We start from the raw sequence: 17,961 nt of genomic DNA on the forward strand, positions 1-17,961 counted from the left end.
CGTTTAGTTGGTTAAAGTGCCAGGAGATCCTGCATTCAAATCCCAGCGGTGCCTTTATTCCTGTCTTCTCGCACCGTTTATCATTATAGACAACATGCTTCTGCATTAAGTTTAATGGAGCTGTTCATTTAGTTTTTGACACAACTTGTTTTTCAAGAAATCCACACATTGCAAAAGATAAAATGCTCATCTTTCTTATCAGTGCAGAAGAATTACTGCCAACTGGCAAGAAAATGACAATGATTTTCTTTTAGCTTTAGCTAAAAAATATGATATGTGTGAGTTTCTATGACACACTCAGTCAGGGTGTCCTTCAGTTAAACAAAACGTTGGTAGATCAAACGCACCCAGAGACACACTTCAAATTAATCCACCTTCTCTAAATGTGATGAGTTTCTTTGCACATCCTCACCCAACCTGATGTTTGCAGAGATTTTAAACTTTTGACACGAGTCAAACTAGAAGTAAATAGTTGAGTACCTAAGTCAGTATCACCGGGAATGTGAATATAAACGTAAACGTAAATGCTATTCAATAGAGTACATCACAATTACGTTGTACTTCTTAGAATATTTTAGCTGGAGATCTTCAAATAATGAGTGTAGAAAACAGCACTGCTAAAGATCAATATCTCTGCTGTCTCCTGAGAAACACAAGTATAGAGACAAAATAGAATAAATAATACTACAAATCTATTCAGTTAACACCCAGATGTGACAGAATACATTAAAGACTTACACCCCCTTTAAATATGTATTTCATTAATATCAGTTCTCTTCCCTCCCCAGGATACCTGCAAATTCTCTATTGTCGAAGAAAACTCAGTCTTCACTCAGGTTGGGAGATTGTCAAACAGAGATCTTTAATTCAATCAGCTGAAGGGGAGCACATCACAGAGAAAGAGAAAGAAAACATGCTCCCTGGACTGAAGTTACACTTTCCTTTATTTACATTAAAAGTAGGCAAGACTTTAGCATATCAAAGGAACATACAGGAAAAAGGGGCAGTGTCAGAAGTCAAACAAACAGGACGGGGAGATGCCATTTGGCATCCTGCAATCTGTTTCATTTCTCTCTGGTTGAATGGGTGTGAGGAATCACAGGCTTTAGTTTGCACCTAAGACAGTGGTCTTAGGTGCGAACAGAAAACCTTTCCCACGCATAGTCTTGACCTTTTGGCTTGGTCTTCCACACTGTCACACATTAAAATCTGTGTGTAAGTCTTACATGTGTCACGTCTGGGTGTTAAATTAATAGATGTGTTGTGTTATTTAAAATATTTTGATTTGTAGAGGCAATGCTTGTTAATAAGACAGAATTAAGCGTTGCTGTAGTTTCCTAAATGAGGCCCCATCTCTCTCTTCATCTTTGTGGTGCAGTCACAGAGAAGCTATTCATGCAGGCTGATTTAAGGTGTGTTCTTTTGATAAGTAGCAGCTCCCAAATGGGGATGCACTTAGCTAAGATTGGCTATCATGATCAATGGTCTATCCCTGGGACCTATTTGTCTAGGGAGTGCCAACTGGACATCTGAACTGCATTCCTAAGTGTCAGGAGTAAGTGACTCATCTCTCACCTTGATCAACCAATCAGGGACTGGGAGGCAGTGGTAACACCACGTTGGTCTCCCATTCCCGCCAAAAAGTTAGCACAAGCTCAGGTCGGAGCTCTCCTTGGCCATTTTCCGCACACTCTCAGAGACAATCACGTGGCAACTGGTGTTGTCTGCACTGGGACTTAGACTTTGTTCTAAGCGCGAGGCTGAGGATCCCATGCGTACTAGAATTCTGCAACAACCAATGTGAACGCTCCGCTTGATCAACGGCAGCCTACAGTTGGACCCTCGCCGACGACTTGAATAATTTATTCAGAAGCACCGCTGGATCGGGAACTAACCAGTTTCTTCCCATGCAAAAGAGTGACTTGTGAAGACCCGCGGTCACATTCTGTGCATAGGGACTTTCTACTAATCAGCCAGACTGCTGGTAGATTCCCTGGGAGCAACGACTGCCCTGTGCGCTGCAGTTAGATTCTTCCGCCAGTCCTACTCCCAGCTGCACCTCGATTGGTTGGCCGGTAGCCAGAGGACGCCTAGACGGGCACCTATTGGACAACTGCTGGAGCAGAGGTTGCAACAGAACCTGTCAGCTGGTTGGGTGTTTGTACTGGGAAAACCGAATCCATACAGTACAGTGGATAAGTAACCCCATGTTCTACATTCCATCTTGAGAATTTCATTGTTACCTCAACACAAGTTTTTATCAATTTAATTCATGAGTAATGTATTTACTTTCGAGTTTAGAGTAACAGTGGGTAATAACACTGATTAGAGATTTGGTATTGCCGGACGGCATATTGAAGTATACTCTCTGTTGTGTATCTCTTTGTGTTTGCATCTCTTCGATATTATATACCTTGTATATTGATAACTCTCAAAGTAAGGTCTGCCGCCTGTATTCAGGCAGACTGGTATATGTTTGGTACACAATTTATGTTTAATAAATGTATCTTGTGTATAGAACCCGTGTGTGTGCGTTGTTAGTTGTTCTGACGATTGATTTTCTAAAAGCCATAACGAACTACTGTACCACGTGATTACTGCCACAATTAATACTTGTCTCAGTAAAATCACAAATCCCCTACAACTTGCTGTAGTTTTGTCTGGTCAAAGGTGGGCGCGTTATGTAATATCTGCTGACTGGTTCAGACTATGTTCATGTTCAATTTGGAATTTGAGAATAATGTACACAATTTTACTATATTTATAGGAAAGAAATGTATAGCTGAATGCAAAACACACACACGAACATGTAGCTCAATGGCTATTCACTCCTCCTGACTAGTTGGCGCTAGACGGTTGTAGTGAAGTTCATATCGTTACAGAAAATCTCTGTCGGCTTCCCTCCTGGGTTGTTTTAAAGCCTCTGCAGCGCTAAAATGACGTCATCAGGCTGCGTGGCTGTGATTGAATCCGCTGTTTTGATGAATAATAATTAAAAAAAAATGTTATTCTTTTTCTATTTTAGAAGAATAATAAAGGCAGTTATTAAAAAAAACGTTTTAACTCCTGGTGGCGCGACCCTGTTTTGATGCAAATTTGTGCAGACTGAATCTAATCGTAAACTCAGCCTTTCTTTTGGATCGACTGTTTAGAAAGATGGCTAATTTATTATTCACGCTGGAGACCGAGCTTCACTCTTTCATGGAGGTTTTGCTTAAATCGATCGTGGATGAATTTTCTGAAGTTTTCCGAAACAGAATGGTTAAAATCACACAGTGTGTGGAAGAGAGTTTCGGGAGTGAAGTGGCGCAGCTGAAGAAGGAAAACGAGAGCCTGAAGTGGAGATTGCAGCTGTGGGAGACGGAGTCGGGAGCAGGAGGAGATTGGGGACAGACAGATCATGTTGGATACACGCTTCCCTGTGAAGCCACTGCAGGAATAAAGGAAGAAATGGACACGAAACTGGAGCTGTCAGGTCAGTGTGTGTGTTTAAAAACAGTGTCTTTAACTTCCTCACTGGTGAGAATATAGTGGAGAGATACAGAGTGAAGTGGGAAAGTCTTGTGTAGCAGCAGGATTATTTTAATAGAAACTGAACTGTTGTTGTCCAGTTATGATACTGAAAACATCAGTAATACAGTAACAGGTCTGAAAACAGAACTTTAAGACTCAATAATCTCATTATTGGATTAGCAAAAAATCGGTAAATTATTTTATTTGCATTTGTAAATTCTGATTGCCAACATATAATGTGAAACTTTATTCTGGAATACTTTTAGGTCTTTGGTATGTAATTAATCTAAAGGTAAAAATGATTGAAGACACAATAATTGTATAGGAACAAGTAATGAGAGAGTGTGAGAGAGACCAGGCAGTAGGTAAAGGTAATGTAGTGGTAGAACAAAGGCTGGGAGGGAGGGGGGGTTAGAGGCGGGAGCAGGGGACAGAAAGAGAGGCCAATCAAGAGGTGTGAAGTCAGTCAGGATAGGTGTAGAAAGGTGTGAAATGAAATTTCCAATGAATGGAGAAAATTTAGTAGAACAGTAGTCTGTCATTAAGAGAAGGGGGAAGGTGTGATCCTAGCTGCAGGATAAGTTTGGTTTCGGTAGTCTTTCTGATGTATGAGTTCGGAAAACCATCTTTGAGAACACAGACAGAGAGATTAGAGTGGCCTTGGCCGTCAGAGGTGAAATGAGAAACAATGGGCTTGGAGAGATCTTTAATCTTCACAGCCCTGACGTGTTCTCTGAAGCTGTCTCCAAGTCTCCTTCCTGTTTCTCCAATGTAGAGAGAAACTGGGCATTTACTGCAAGAGATACGGTAAATAAGGTTGCTGGAGGTACAAGATGCCATCTGAGTGATCCGGAATTGTCCTGAGGGGCCTTGAATGAGTGTGTTGTGTGATGTGTACTTGTAGGTGATACAGCAAGCTCTGTTGCAAGGGGAAGTACCTGGTGTGGATGGTTGTTGAGGGCGGTTAAGGGAGCTGTGAACAAGAAGGTTGCGCAGATTAGGTGATCGGTCATATGAGATGATGGGGTGGTCAGAAAAGAGGGCCCCAATGGAGGGATCATCCTGTAGGATGGAAAAGTTGTCATTAATAGTCCTGGGGATAGGAAGTGTGTTACTTCTGAACAATTATTGTATAGTTCAGGTGGGTAGCTGCGTCAGCATGCGTAGTCAGCAAAGGAACAAGTAATAAGTGTATTTGATGCTGAAAAGAGAAGAGAGAAAACAACCTTTTGGCTGTGAAGCCTTTTTCAGGTGAAGGCACCCGAAGAAGGCTTCACAGCCGAAATGTTTTCTCTCTGATAGAATCAGTTTCTATAATTTAGCCTCATTACCAAAATTATTGTGTAATATTTGTATAATTAATAATCATTAATAATTGCTTACACTTATATAGCGCTTTTCTGGACACTCCACTCAAACCACTTTAGAGGTAATGGGGACTCCCCTCCACCACCACCAATGTGCAGCACCAACCTGGATGATGCGACAGCAGCCATAGTGCGTCTGAACGCTCCCCACACATCAGCTATCAGTGGGGATGGAGAGCAGAGTAATGAAGCCAGTTCATAGATGGGGATTATTAGGAGGCCATGGAAATTTTGGCCAGGACGCCGGGGTTACACCCCTACTCTTTTCAAACATATGTATAATAAATAATACTATACAGAAATTATAAAAATAATACAAGTTGCAGTACGTATATTTATGTTTGTTGAAAAATAACTCCCCAAAGCACCAGATTAGTATTTTAAACGTCTGTGTGTATTAACATGTATTAACTCAGTGCAGTGTTAATGTACTGTAGTGTCCAGTGTGTCTGTATTAACCCCTCTCTCTCTCAGTGTAGTGTTAATGTACTGTAGTGTCCACTCAGTGTGTCTTTATTAACCCCTCTCTCTCTCAGTGCAGTGTTAATGTCTTGTTGTGTCCAGAGTGTCTGTATTTTTGTTGTATATCTGTTTGGATATTTGGTCTACATCTAGTTTTTAAATTAGCTTTAACAAGTTTATTTAAAAACAGTTGCCAGATGATATTTCTTTGTTATCTCAAAATTAAGATGATTAGCTTGTTTTTGTGTGGATATTACTTACTTTTGAACAGTATTCTAAGCTTATGTTAAAGGCCTTGTTCTCTTGTCCTGTGTTTTCAGGGTCAGAGGCCAGTGCTCTCCCTGATGCTGGGGAAAGGGCTCCTCTTGAACAGCAGCACAGTGAGGAGGAGTGGGGCTCCAGTCTGATGCAGGAAACAGAGCTCAGTGCTGCAGAAGGGAAAGAGACACTCAGTGAGCAGCACACAGAGAGCAGTACCTTAAGAGCGCAGGTGGGCTCTCAAGTTGTTTGACTGATTAAAACTCTCTGGTTTCTCTCCTGTGTGAATGTGCCAGTGAGTTTTTAAGTGGCTTATGTTTTTAAAACCCTTCCCACACTCCCTGCAAGGGAACAGTCTCTCTCTCTCCCGTGTGAAGGTTCTGGTAGGGTTTTGAAGTGCTAGACTGACAAAAAAACTGCTCTTGTCTAGGGCTGGGCGATATAGCCAAAAACGTTATCACGATAAAAAAATTCATATCAGTCGATATCGATAATTATCACGATAAATGTCAAATTATTATTTCTTTCAAGTTTAAAGGCAGATTTTTTCTCCTGAGTGAAAGTTGAAGAAACCAGACAGTTAATTAGTAAATTAAACAACTCTTTATTTTAAGAACACAACAAACACTTGCCAAACAGGAGAAACATTAAAGAAATCTGAGGTAGAGAGTATTCAAGTCTTTTTTATGTCAAAATATGCATGGTGCTTATAGATGGTCCCCTTCCACTAACAACACTAGTTTGTGCTTGTCATTTTTTACTTTCTGCGTGTTCTAACAGGTGATGTTGTTTTAATTGGTGAAATAGGTTCGTGGTGTTGCCTGTCTTTGCTGGCACGGATCTGCGGCACAGTTTGCAGTGCACGCTGCTCTGTTTTATGTCTGATTGTAAAAAGCTAAAATATCTCCAAATTTCCGAAATTGAATGACCTTTTCTGTCAACGATGTCATCGTCCTTCGAGCTGGTTGTTGGCAGCACTACATTAGCTGTAGAGGAAAATTATATCGTGATAATTATCGTTATCGAATTATCGCCCAGCATTACTCTTGTCCATCCTGTAATAACCTGTAATATCCTGTTTGTCCCCTTCCTCTAAGCAAGGGCTTGAGTGATTCTTCTTGAACATCTGGCCTTGCTGTGGTTTCTCACCCAGCAAATGTTCCCAGTAATATTCTTGCTCTGTGTGCTGATACTGAGCTGTGTTTACTCCATTGTGTCCCTCAGTGTGTTGCTCAGCAGTGTGCTCTCTGTGAGAATAACCAGTGACCAGCTTGATGAAAGGAACTGGACCCAGTAACTGTTCTGTTTCTGCTTAATGGTGATCTTACTGATTTCCTTATGTGGGTTCAGTTTATAGTTTTGTGATATGTTTATATTTTTTGATAATGTCAAATAATAATAATTTGTGTTGTTGATATTGTGTCAGGGTGGCTGATTACTTCCTGTTATTCTTACAACATTTTTCTAACAGGAAATATTTCTTGTGCTCTTATAGCAGTGAAAACAGTGCCTTTCTTCCTGTCTTGTCTTATAGAATGCATGATCACGTGTGGCTTGATTATCCTTTCTGGAACAACTTGCTTTTCATGAAATACATACAGCTTGTGAAAGATGAAATACAAATCTTGCTTATAAGTGCAAAAGAAATATCGCAGGCTGGCAAGAAAAAGCATTTTTTTCTTTTTTTTAACCAAAAGCTTACAGGGACACACCTGATTCTCTGGGCACTGTTAATTGAAAGGTTAGTGGTTCGAGCCCACTTCTCATTATTCTGATGTAAAACTCATCTCTACTAAACAATTGAGTACGTAAGTCATTATCACTGGGAGTGGCCAATAATGACCAACATTCAAGGACATTGTATTCAGCCATGCACTTTGATCTTCGAATGGCTGGCAGGAGAATTCATTTATTCTCTCACTGCACCCTTAGTTAGAATATTTAAAATTACAACACAGATTTGTTGGAGAACTTGACAAGCAAAAAAGACAGTTGGACAGCATAATTATGTTAGGACTGTACATTTGTATTTGAATACCTTTGTATATTTACCTTAATTTAAATATACATGTAACTTTAAATGCTGTTCTGTATCAATTAAGTTTGTTATATTTTTAAATAGTTTAACTGAGGGTGCAAGGGGTCTGTTATACCTTGCGAAACATCCAAGACAACTGTAATAGAGGCTCAGATTTTCAAATTTGCTTTAAAAAGAAAACCACAATTTGTGCAATATAATCCCTCAATATCAACGTTCAGTTAAAGGATTTGAAGAAGCAACAGCGATTGGAGAGTACATTGATTTTGGGCTGATGAAAATCAAGTAAATAAGACAAAGGCAAAACGTGAATTCATTGGCACTTTCTGCATATTTACCACAACCTTGCCTTCTGATCATTAAAAATCTTAAAATCTTGCATTTTGCAAGAACTTTTAATATAGCAGTTTTAATTTTGGACATTTAGAACATGGCATATGAGAATATATGGTTAACCGAGGGTGAGCAAAGGGTGATTATTGCTATGAAACTATCTCCAGGTTATAAAAACAGCTCAAAATTCCTACACTGAGGTGTGAGAGACAATGGAACAGAATGTCAAAATCCTGAACTTCAGGAAATTTTACTGTACCATTTTTAAAATATGACCCTGTAAACATGGCATGTCCCTCCTTCCTCATTACCAAAACATCTTAAAATTCCATCACTAAGGATAAGAGAGACAGAATCACTCATCATGAACATTTGTAATTATGACACTTCAGTGTTGCATTTCTGCATTGTGACATTCTGAACATGGTATGTTAAAGTATATAGAAAATCTGGATGTACAAAACATCTTTTTTTAGTGATTATGACATAAAATACGCTTCAATGCCAGAATAATTAATCATGGAAAAGATGCCTGCAGTGGACATTCATAGTTGTGATTATAGGAATGTTATATACGGTAGCAGGCGGGTAGCTGTGCCTGCATGCATAGGCTGCAAAGGAACAAGTAAAGGACTATTCCATGCTGAAAAGAGAAGAAAGGAAACACAACATTTTGGTTGTGGAGCCTTCTTCAGGTGTGAGAAAGACAGGGCAGTAAGCAAAGATAATTTTCTTTTTATCTTTGCTGACTCCAGTTTATCTTTGATGATAAAATCAAAGATATAAAGGAATCCTTATGGCTAAAAGCTCCACATCAACTTCCTTTTATAACTAACCTCATCAGATCCCTCAACTCCCAACTCTTCCAGTTTCTCACTTCAGAGAAGGATAAAAAACTCAATCATCCTCTACAGAGAAAAACCATCAACACCCCTACCACCTCCACCAATCATAACCTTGTTGTTACTATACCCTCTGACCTTTCCCTTTCACCCCTTTGCATCCTCAGCTAACATATTGTAATATTTCAACAAAATTACAATAGATTATACAGTATTCATGTTTAAAATTAAGGTAAATATGTCAAAATATCGAAATCCAACTGCAGAGTGCTAATGTAACAATGCTTGTCAAGTTCTCAAACAAATCTGCATTGTATTTTTAAAATATTTCAGCAGAAGATGCAATGGGAGTATAAATGCCGATTCGACTATCATTTTTCTTGGGTGAATATGGTTTTCTGGGAAGTTGAGATGTTAGGCATCATTGGACATTTCCTGGTGATTCTGACATGTGTTAAACACTCGCATTTCCTGCAAATATTAAAATGGTTAAGGTTTTGCTGAAAAATCCAATTGACCTTTGCGGAGACAATGTTTACATCGCAGAATAAATCCGTCCCTGGGTGGGTCGAACCACCAACCTATCAGTTAACAGCCAAATGCGCTTACCGATTGTGCCACAGGGACTGGCGGGTGGGTACTTTTCTCGAATCACAAGTTTCAGGTTAAAAAAATCGTTTGCTTTTTTTTTTGCCAGCAGGCAATATTTCTCCTGCACTGATAACCAAGAACGCTCGCCTTTTACAGCCACTTGGACACACCACTCTGAGACATCTGCGTTCAGTAAGCGCTGAGCCTGCTCTCAGAGCAAATTGCCTCCTTTTCATAGCAGACCAGACACTGACCCAGTGGGAAGTGATTCGTCGAATATACGTATATATCACGGGGAAAATACGGCTATACGTATATATACATCGCCGCGATGTATAATCAACGTTGAATTGCAACCGTAAAATCAACGACATATAACGTTGAAAACACATCTAACACAGTGTCTGAGGCTTTTTACTGTATATATCGTGTGTGCAGCAACTAGGAGTATACAGCAATCTGCACAGTGTACGAAGTAAATTATTTTTGCAGTAATTAATTCATTTACATGTGTATAATAAATATAGTTATTATAGTAATAAATATAGTAAATACATTAACTCCTGCACATCAAACAGTCCGAGTGACTGTTAGTGTCAATTAGTGTTGTCTGACCATTGACAAAGTACAACTAGTTTTTTAGGGCACAAGTTAACTAAATTCTTCTGCCTAGAACTGAAGGGGCGACACCCCTCCCTCCCCCCGTGATGCCAGGCCTGTCCCCATCCTATTCCATAATGTCATTATATATAATATATAAACAGTGACTGATCCTTACTAACTGCTTGCGTTAAAATTGCACATCAGCACATAGCAGGGGGCACATAGCCGCGATGTATTATCAATGTTAAATTTCAACCATAATATTGACAACATTAATAAATGCATATGTTGAGAAAATCTCTAACCCAGCATATTTTCCAGTTATATACCACATTGCATTGCTAGTATTCGTTGGTCGCCATTTTGGCTACGTTTTTCAATCGTAGAAGAAATCCGCAGAAATCTCAGCAATCCTCTTTTGACGAGTAAGTATAAATAATAACACTATCTGAATACATACAGATCTTACTTAATATTATTTTGATTAAAATATTACGTTAATACGCAAAAATGGCACATAAAAATAATGTGAAGGGGAAGATTACACAAAATAGTTTTGCCGTTTCTCTAATTTGAGAATCGGAAAAAACAGCACATGTTCAACAGGTCATTGAAAAGAAGTATGTAACATGTACCATTAACAATGTCAATGCTAACCAACCCTTAATTTTATAGTACCCCATGGATTTGTAAAGTATGTGATGATAATTTTCTCTGATTCTCCTAAAAATATATGGATATTCTTAGAAATTAGAATTGCCCCAGCAAGACAACTTTAAGGAATAACGATATGTTTTTATGGGAAAAAATAATCACATGTTTTTTTTCTAGATTTAACTAGGCAATTATATATGGGAAATACCTGCGTAGTGTGACCTTTTTTTCTCACCATTTTAAATTTAACAACATTTTCATCGCAGTCATTTTGTTCTTGACCCTTATATAAATGTAAATTATATGTACCCTTATATAATTATATGTAAATTAGATTATATAAATGTAAACATTAGAAAATCTCTGTTAAAATCCCAAAAATGAAACTGCTGATGGGAATTGCCGGAAATTACCGAGCGTACGGTACGGTCTAAAATGTGCAACAGTGCTGTATGTAAGTTCTTTACACAGCTTTGCATACAGGGGTTTCACAAGGGGGTCTTGCCACCTGCCTGAAAAAATGTAATTAAATGTTAATTTCTTTGAATGACAATATTTCTATTTTTATTTTCTTAAGAAAAGTTGATACCATTTCCTTTTATATTCCATAGTCCTTATTGTACCGTACATACAGCAGTTGCTGTTTATTTACTAACTGCATGTGTTACAACTATCTGTAGGTGCACATCAGCACGCAGGGGGCACACAAAATCAGACTTTATGTCAAAGCACTATTCATCCCAATGGAGGAAGCAACGTGCAGAGCTAAATGCACTTGCAGAATCCAGCAGTGATGATCAAGATGATGAAGATGACAGTTCTCACATAGATGACACCAAGGATGAGAATGTGGAACAATCGTCTGGTGATATGGGTCCTTGTGTCAATGATGACATTACACGTCAGGATTCAAATGACTATGGGTACACTGAAGAAGTTATTACTTCTGAAGAAGAAATCTTGAACGAGGTTGAAATTTCTGACTCTGATGAATCTGATGTAACTGACCCCAGTCCTGAATCTACTGACCTTGTAGATGAGGCACAGACTGACCCAGCAAGGCCAAATCTATCTACTGAACTTGTAGCTTGGTCTGCTAAGCATGGTTGTAAAAGATAGTGTTTCAATGATTTATTGGAGATATTGAGACGTCAGGGGCACAAGCTTCCAAAGGATTGCAGGACTCTCCTACAAACACCTAATAAAGTGCAAATCAATGATAAATGCGGTGGTCAGTACATTTACTTTGGATTAAAGAAAGGAATCCTGAAAAACATATATTCTTCTAAAACATTCCAAGAAAGCATGTATTCTGTAGACCTGTGTATCAATGTTGATGGAGTTCCTCTCATCAAATCTACATCTGTGCAATTTTGGCCTATTTTGTGCTCTTTTCACCAATGCCAGCCTTTCATTGTAGCATTATTTTGTGGAGGGTCCAAGCTTGAATCAGTTGATGATTATGTGAGTGACTTTTTAGAGGAGTTAAAGTTACTCACCAATAATGGCATTCACTTTGAAGATAGAGTATTTAATGTTACTGTGAAGGCTTTTATATGTGATGCCCCTGCACGCTCATATCTGAAATGCTGCAAAGGACACAATTCGTACTTTGGCTGCGAAAGATGCAAAATTAAAGGGAGCTGGGAGGGTAAAAGTTGTTTTCACAGGGGAAGAACAATTCAAGAACTTTGAGTACAAGGAACACCAACAAAGACTTTCTCCCTTAGCTGCTGCTGGAATTGGGTCGATAAGCCAGTTCAACCTTTACTACATGCATCTAGCTTGTCTTGGTGTTGCCAAAAGAATTCTTATTTTCTTAAAGCAAGGACCATCTAAATGTCGACTGTCAGACAGAGGAATTAAATTTCTGATAATTTGGAAATTCTTAGCGGAAAGATGCCTGGGGAATTTGCTAGACAGCCAAGATCCCTCTCAGAGCTTGACAGATGGAAGGCTACAGAGTTCCGCCAGTTCCTTTTGTATACAGGCCCCATTGTGCTTCGTAATGTTGTATCAAAGGAACTATACACACATTTTCTGATGCTAACAGTTGCTCTTTCCATTATGTTGGACTCGGATGAAAGAAAGAGAAATGCCTATCTCAACTATGCCCAAAAACTGCTTGATACCTTTGTTGACAATGCTCAGCATTTGTATGGACCAACATTTGTTGTATACAATGTGCACAGTTTGAGACATCTACATCAGGATGTGGTACAATTTGTTCCTTAAATGATGTATCTGCATTCCCATTTGAAAACTTTTTACAGTCCTTGAAGAAACTAGTGCGGAGCAGTCATAACCCTATAGCTCAAGTAGTAAAGAGAATGAAGGAGAAGGAAAGAGTTCAGAGCAACTGTGAATCATCTTGTTCACAGATGTATATTTCGTCAAGACAAAAAGACTGTTGTTTTCTGTTGGATAATGAGGACTTTGCATTTGTGAAGGAGAAAAGAGCAGACAGAAGTCTTCGATGTGATGTTGTATGACAGACTCAGACTTGTAACTTCTTCACTGAACCATGTGAGTCAAAACTGCTTAATATTGTATATGTTAATAGTCTGGAGATGCATGCAAGGGAGAAATTCCTCTCTGTAAAAGAGTTGCACAGAAAAGTAGTGTGTCTTCCATATGGTGCTGGTTATGTCCTTTTCCCTCTTCTACATGGCATAGAACATAATCCTGTTCCATGAAGAAGTTGCAACTTTTATTCACACAGGATGCTTCTGTCTGCTCTTTTCTCATGGTTAAGTTTAAATTTTAAAGTTTGTTAGGAACTGCATGTAGTGAATACCATCTTACTACAAATGTATACATAAAGCAGAATGTTTATTATTTAATTATGTTTAATCATTATAAGTGAATACAAGTGTAGTAATCAGCACCACAATCTGAATTAAGACTCAAAATTAAAATGTGTATGTCTGTTTCAGGTGATGTGGACACGCGCTGTTTGGATAGAGCAGGAGGGGGAGGTTGAGAAGTCCTGCCCTCAAACTGGGTGGATGCCCGAAGAGAGTATGTGTGGTGGCCGAATGATCCAAAGCAGGCCACAAAACTATACAAAGAGAAGGCCAACCCTAATAAAGATACTTGGGTTACCTTCAAGCTCATTAAAGTTAAACATACATCAGGTATAGCTTTCTTTGAAAATAAGAGCAAATTCCTGTTAATTATTATAAATTCCGATTGAATATTTACAGTAACTGTCTATGTACATGTATTAGTGCAACAATACCTTTTTCATATTTGATCATACGTAATGTAAATATAATTATTTGTAGACAAGAAATCAGAGTGTGATCACTTTGATTTAACGACCTCTGTTATGGATGCTGAAGACGAGGATGAGACACCCAATCCAAAACGCAAAAGTAAGAAGCGGGTGTTCTCCGATTACGTTGATGGTATGTAAAACTAACAATCTCAATAGCTATATTTTTAACCAGTTATTAATATCAACTGATGCCTCACTTAGCTTGTACCTTGTTATTGATTTTTTTACAACCCTTTAAAATAAGTCATTTTGAAAGGTGTTCTGTATGAAAATGTTAAAAATCTTATCAGATTTGTTGATCATGGAAATTGCTAAGAATTTTGGTTAGCTTATTCTATGTTAAACTAATTTTCAGTATTATATTGAAATATGATAATTTTCTATTATATTACAGACTTTGATTCTGATGCTGCTACTCCAGGTAAGTACATTTCTCTGTCTTCAAATTTCCCAAAATAAAGGAAATAAATTTATTGTAAAAAGTTACAGATCAAGTTGATTAAATAATGTAATTTGATATGAAATATTTTACTGCCATATTTTTTCTGTTTAGAAAAGAAGAAGCTACTGAAGCTGCCAGTGCCACCCCCAAAACTGAGGTTCTCTCCTAGGAAGAGTGTCTCCCAGAGCTCACTCAGCTGTTCAAGTACGCTTAAAGGTAGGTTATTGGAATTAAAGTTAAAATGTTTTCTTAATGTCCTTAGAAGATAACCATCATCAATCATATTTAAAGACAAGTTAACACTATTCTTTATGTTATTGAAGCCCAACAATCAAAGGTGAGAACCTCCCCAAAGAAAAAAACGGTGCTAAGTTCTGGCTTCAACATTCCTGAAGTTATTACTACATTTTTTGCCTACATCTAATTACTCTATGAAATTGAGATGAAATTCACAAGTTATTTTTTTTTTATTACGTCTGAGGTTGTCACTATACTTTCCTAAGTCTGGAGAACTGTCTACCATAAGCGAATTATATTAAAAGATTATTGGACTGGTGAAAATTTTACGTCCATACTTAAATATTAAATTAATCTGCAATATTATTTTGACAGCCCAGGTAGTCCAAATTGTGACCTCACCACGCAAAGTTCGAAGCCCTAAGCAAGTTATAAGACCAAAGTCTTCAACTGAACCCCAGAGTCACCATGCCTCCTCAGCTTCGCACTCACCCTCGCCTTCCCCCTCATCTCGATCAGGTGAGGAAATAATGGCTTTATAAATGTTTTAACACAAGGCATTGTAGACATGAACAATAGTACATTACTTGTACCATATTAATTAAATTATTAAATTTTAGAATAGTTTATGATCCCTCTGCAAATGATAGATTTGATAGGTATGAGATTATTGTTAACTTTTTAGTTTCTAGTATCAAACCAGGATTGGCCAGATGGCAGAAATGATCCTGGAAGACTGTCAAAAAGTATGTATTTTTTATTGTATAAAGTAATAAATAAAACTACCCATATTATAGTTTTACACAGAATGTATTTTAATTATGTGTAGGCTCATACACAATATAAAAATATGTTGTGTTTTATCACAATGCTACAAACGACACAAACATATTCAAAATTGAAGCTATTTTTTTAAATAAATACACCAATGGAGTTTAATTGACATTGTTTATAGAATCCTAGTTCAATGACAAACTAAATGATTAAATTGAAAATTAAGTTGTGTGATAAAGTAAATGTTTTCCATAACTGAATTCTTTGCAGAGTCTCCCAGGCAGAAGAGCACGTCCAGACCAGAAGAGAAGAGAAAGAGAGATCCTCTTTCAGAAGGAAGTAAGTACAGTTAAAATAAACTACAGATGTGGGAATTTTTACTTTTTAAGATTATAAATTGCATGTAGCAACACTACAGTAATGCTAATGTGACAATAGTGTAAGAAACTCCTAACCTAATTCCTTTTAAATGCTGATATAAAATGTAAATTATTTCAGAGTTTCAGAAGCGGGTATTGGGCCTCCTGATAGAGATGAGGGATGAATTGAGGCGTTTGGGTAGGTCCACAGAACCGGTGGACTCCCAATTCCACATCAGAAGGCTGACCACAATGGAAGAGTTCTGTGCATACGAGCAAGCACTTGACAGCATGGACAATCAAAACCTGCTGGTATGATATTATATTCTCACTGTGGTGTAGAAAATATTCACTACTAATATTCTAGGTTTCAGATAGGTCATAATTTTATAGCCTACATCTGATTAATATGATCCATCTCTGGCATACGTTCATATTTTTAGTTTATAATGTATAATCTTGCTTATCCTTTAATGGCAAATTAAAGTGTTTTCATGTTCTAAAGAGTTACTACAATTTTTTTTTACTTTGAAAAATGGTTACTTTGTATTTTTAGACTGAGAAAATACTGCAAAAAAGTGCAGTTAATATGTGAAAATGTGTTCGTTTCATTGAATGGTCATGTGTAATGGGTATGTCTGATTAGTTGATTAATGAAGATCTAGTAGCTTCTAATATTATTTGTAATATAATATTATTTCCAGATAAACCAACTTCGGAGAGTAGGCGGCAGTGATGTCAGAGAGTGTGTGTTCACAGTCTTGTCAAGGTATTGCTTATTGTTTTTTTTAAATGTTTTTACATTACATTTTTACTTTGATCAAGTTAACATATCCACAGAATTGAGCTTATAGATACCTATGTGTTAACCACTGAATGTGCAAGGTGTAAAACTGCAAAATTGTCTTTTAAAATATAAGGATTACAGTACTATATTTGATCCTAAATATTTGAGTAAATAAATGTTGAGTGGAAAAAATGTCTAAACTAAATGTCTGAATTTGGTTTTCAGACTTATGACAAATGAACTGATGACAGAATTCAACTTCGCTGGCACAAACCGAAAAGATAAACAACAAAAGAGGGGCCTGGGAGACACAAATCTTTATAGAGTAATTAGAGGTACTCCTATTCTATGTTGTACTTTCAAACTTACTCTTTAATTAGGACAGGGTACTCTTTAATTAGGACAGACTTTATTACTCAATCGCTATGAAGCAAGCCAAATTTTATCCGTTTATTTCAGCTTTGAGCTTAGTAAACCTTAATGGTTCATTTTTGAGGTTATACTCAAGAAGATATTAATCATCATTTATTTGAGTAGTAATATTATATAATTTTCTCCTAGCTGCGGTGCTGAAGTCCCATCCTACATCAACAGAAAAAGAAATAAAGGAGCACGCAATGCGTTACTTGAAGAATGCATATGCAAGGCAGGGGGCCAGGAGATCTGGACACTGAAAATAATAGGTTTCTGGTCCTGTAAGGACAATAAGACAGGGTTTGCAAATGGTGGACAAAAATCGTCTTAACCTCAATTGTGATATTTTTTTTTCCTTGGAAAAAAATGTATAGAAGTACATTTTAAAATTTATATTTGAATCAAAATGTGGTTTTGAGTTAGATAGTGTGTTAATGTAATTAGTTTGTGTTTGTCATTACTATACTGTATATTGATGTTACCAGAATTTGTAGCTGAAGTTTAAGACTAGTTGTGTTTTTTTATGATTATTGCCCATATGTTGATTGTTGATTGATTGCATACAATGTATAATTTGAAATGCATATTTTTCAGGTGTGAATTTGTATTTTCAGAATAAATTTCTAAACCAAATCATTGGCTTGGTTTACTTGTTTCTACACCTACAAAACCTATCTTTGATGTACAGATGCAGCCATTCAAAATGCGCGGTAAACACCCGCGGTACAGTAACCTACCCGCAGGGCACCGGAGGGCACCACGGTAAGTGATTGGCTGGCCAAAATGACCGACAGGGGCACTCGTGGTGCATTGGTTGGTAGTGAAAAGATTTAATCATATAATGTCTTTACTGTGCACATTTCAATCCGCTTAGTTTTGAATATTTATATGGAATTTTACCACTAAAGGGAAATTTTAGTAGCTGAGCATAAAAAGAAGAGGAGCATAAGGCATCTGAAGGTCATAAACGATATTAATTTAGGAACATAAACATTACTGTATGTACA

The 17,961-nt window shown here is 37.5% G+C and overlaps 1 protein-coding gene across 8 annotated transcripts; it reads left to right on the forward strand.

The window, feature by feature from the left end:
• Window positions 1-2,907: 2,907 nt before the first annotated feature.
• Window positions 2,908-17,587, forward strand: LOC148664538 (uncharacterized). 8 transcript variants are annotated; one of them, XR_015936494.1, is made up of 13 exons: window positions 2,908-3,475; window positions 5,663-5,832; window positions 11,342-13,187; window positions 13,598-13,798; window positions 13,949-14,071; window positions 14,336-14,362; window positions 14,495-14,599; window positions 14,996-15,139; window positions 15,665-15,733; window positions 15,893-16,065; window positions 16,458-16,522; window positions 16,766-16,875; window positions 17,102-17,587. XR_015936494.1 is itself a non-coding variant. In XM_088631530.1 (12 exons), exons 4-12 carry the CDS (start codon window positions 13,993-13,995, stop codon window positions 17,212-17,214), a joined length of 885 nt encoding a protein of 294 aa, XP_088487656.1. In that variant the 5' UTR covers window positions 2,919-3,475; window positions 5,663-5,832; window positions 13,598-13,798; window positions 13,949-13,992; the 3' UTR covers window positions 17,215-17,587. The 8 variants fall into 8 exon arrangements, 4 of the variants coding, with proteins under 4 accessions (XP_088487654.1, XP_088487656.1, XP_088487657.1 ...); XR_015936492.1 differs by lacking the exons at window positions 11,342-13,187; window positions 13,949-14,071 and adding an exon at window positions 15,306-15,366 and having other exon boundaries at window positions 2,916-3,475; window positions 14,500-14,599; XR_015936495.1 differs by lacking the exon at window positions 11,342-13,187 and having other exon boundaries at window positions 2,918-3,475; window positions 14,500-14,599.
• Window positions 17,588-17,961: the final 374 nt, after the last annotated feature.

Source organism: Lepisosteus platostomus, chromosome 5, assembly GCF_059453375.1.
Source record: "Lepisosteus platostomus isolate fLepPlt1 chromosome 5, fLepPlt1.hap1, whole genome shotgun sequence".
Taxonomy (NCBI): domain Eukaryota; kingdom Metazoa; phylum Chordata; class Actinopteri; order Semionotiformes; family Lepisosteidae; genus Lepisosteus; species Lepisosteus platostomus.